This window comes from Lipotes vexillifer, unplaced genomic scaffold, assembly GCF_000442215.2.
Source record: "Lipotes vexillifer unplaced genomic scaffold, Lipotes_vexillifer_v1.1 scaffold625, whole genome shotgun sequence".
NCBI lineage: Eukaryota > Metazoa > Chordata > Mammalia > Artiodactyla > Lipotidae > Lipotes > Lipotes vexillifer.
Genome location: NW_006771655.1, coordinates 920600 through 922896, shown reverse-complemented (window position 1 = coordinate 922896; position 2297 = coordinate 920600). Strand labels below are relative to the sequence as shown.

The 2297-nt window shown below is 66.0% G+C and overlaps 1 protein-coding gene across 1 annotated transcript in view; it reads left to right on the top strand.

Annotated features, from left to right (window-relative positions):
- The first annotated feature begins 123 nt into the window (after positions 1-123).
- Positions 124-2297, top strand: part of FOXK1 (forkhead box K1) — a 61835-nt gene continuing 59661 nt past the window's right edge. The window contains exon 1 of the mRNA XM_007447087.1: positions 124-644. Within this exon, the coding sequence (XP_007447149.1) occupies positions 124-644 (521 nt within the window). The remainder of the gene's footprint in view (positions 645-2297) is intronic.

Here is a 2297-nt window from a genome sequence, read left to right as displayed (position 1 = left end):
GGCGCGCGGCCCGCAGGCTCCGCTCCGCCGCGATCCGGACCGGGATCCCGCGCCCGCCGCGCCCCGCGGAGCCCCGCCCCCTGCGCCGCGCCGCCGCCGGAGGCCGCTTGGAGCTGTGCGAACATGGCCGAAGTCGGCGAGGACAGCGGGGCCCGCGCCCTGCTGGCGCTGCGCTCGGCGCCCTGCAGCCCCGTGCTTTGCGCCGCCGCCGCCGCCGCCTTCCCCGCCGCCGCCGTCCCCGCGCCCGGGCCCGCCGCGCCGTCGCCGCCGCCGCCCGCCCAGCCCCCGCCCCCGCCGCCGCCGCCGCCGGGCTCGATCGCCGGGGGCGCGGGGGGCGCGGCGGGCGAGGCCCTGGTGGCCGCGGCGGCCGCCTCGGTGCGCCGGAGCCCCGGGCCCGCGCTGGCGCGCCTGGAGGGCCGCGAGTTCGAGTTTCTCATGCGGCAGCCCAGCGTCACCATCGGTCGCAACTCGTCGCAGGGCTCGGTGGACCTGAGCATGGGCCTGTCCAGCTTCATCTCGCGACGCCACCTGCAGCTCAGCTTCCAGGAGCCGCACTTCTACCTGCGGTGCCTCGGCAAGAACGGCGTCTTCGTGGACGGGGCCTTCCAGCGTCGCGGCGCGCCTGCCCTGCAGCTGCCCAAACAGTGAGTGCCGCGGCCCCCGCCCGGCCCGGGCCCCGGGTCACCCCCGCCCCCGGCCCCCGCCTGGCCTGGGCCCGAGATCAACCCGACCCCCGGGGACGGCCCCGGGAGCCCCGAGGACCGGACCCCGAGGGTCGCCCTTGCCCCACCCCGAGCTGGACACCAGGGTCGCCCTCCCCCCGCCACCCTGTTTGGACCCGGGTCGGCGCCAAACGCACTCCCGAGGAGAAGGGTTGGCGTCAGGTGGTGTCGCTCCGGGAGGTGCGGGGTCCCCGGGGGCAGCGCCAGTGCCCCCGGAAGGCCCGAGACCCCGGCCATAGGGGCCAGCTGTGAACTTGGGCCGGGAGGGCACGGCCGGAGAGTGGGCTGGGGTCGGGACAGGAAGTGCCCTCTCCTCAGTGGACCTGAGGACGCAGGTCAGGGGTCGCCAGCGCTGGGGGCGTTCACCGCACAGTTGGGGTTCCTGGGCAGGAGGGGAAGAGGCCGGGAGGGGAGGCAGGGCAAGGAGAGGGGGACCCGGCGCGCTTGGGGACAGGCCGCGGATGCCCCACGGTGCTTTAGTAACATCCTCGTGTTCCCGGGCTCTTCCGGTTCCCGGGGCAGCTGCTCTGCCCCAGGAGATCTTGCTTTCCGGAGATCTTTTGATCAGGAGAAAGCCTGTTTGGTTACTCATGCGGTCCTTAGGCACTTTCTTTTTCTGTGTAGTAGTCGCTTCTAACTCTTCAGCAGTGTTTATATTTCTCCAGCATGCTTGTGTTCCAGAGTTGTCTCTGACTAATTACTCTCGCTTTTATAAGCACCCTGGGTCCAGGGGTTTTTTGCCGGGGTGATTGCCTGTTTCTGTAACCATCTCCCCTTTCGAGGGTATTGGCACGTTTGGTTGTAAGTATTGTACTGAATACTTTTCAACATCAACGATGACTCACTGGTGCTCGGGGCGTGGCGGGGGGGGGCGGGGGGCTCGTATACAGACTTTGTTTTCCAAACGTGAAAGGTGTGTGTGTGTTTCTGTGAAATCAGGACTTGGTGAATGACAGAGTTGTTTTATCCCATGGTTGCTGCTACTCTGTTCTGCCTTTTCTTTGACCTACACACTCTCTCCATTTCTGGGCCCTTAAATGCATTCTGGGTCCAGTCCCTCACGGTGAGAAAGTGACAGGTAAACAGCGCCTTCCCCTCCCTGCCTGGTGGCTCTCAGAGGCCCGTTCTGCTCAGGCCTCTTTTTATAATTCAGGTTCTGTAAGGGCGTCCATCCAGCAACCTTGTTTTCAGAGTTGCCTGGCTAGCTGTTGAGTGGGTGCAGCCCTGAAGAGGCCCCAGCTTACCGAGTTTCGAATGCACTAGTCTTTCCTCTAACTCAAGGGTAGGACATTTCAGCCCGAGGAGTCCTCAGATCACGTGCGAGTACCGAGTCCCTTGTTTATGAAACGTGGTTGGTGTTCACGCTGCCTTCCTAGCCCGTGTAGCCAGCAGCCCAGATGTCCCCTGGCCTCTGGCTGGGGCTTTGCCCACGGTGCGCGTCTGGCTGGGTTCAAGTTCAGTGGTGCTCTGAGCAACAGCCGCGCAGGCGGTGATGGAGAATTTACAGGAACAGGACAAACATGCTGGGCGGAGAAACACCATGTGCATGTCCGTGTCTGCGCCCCCCCCCCCCCC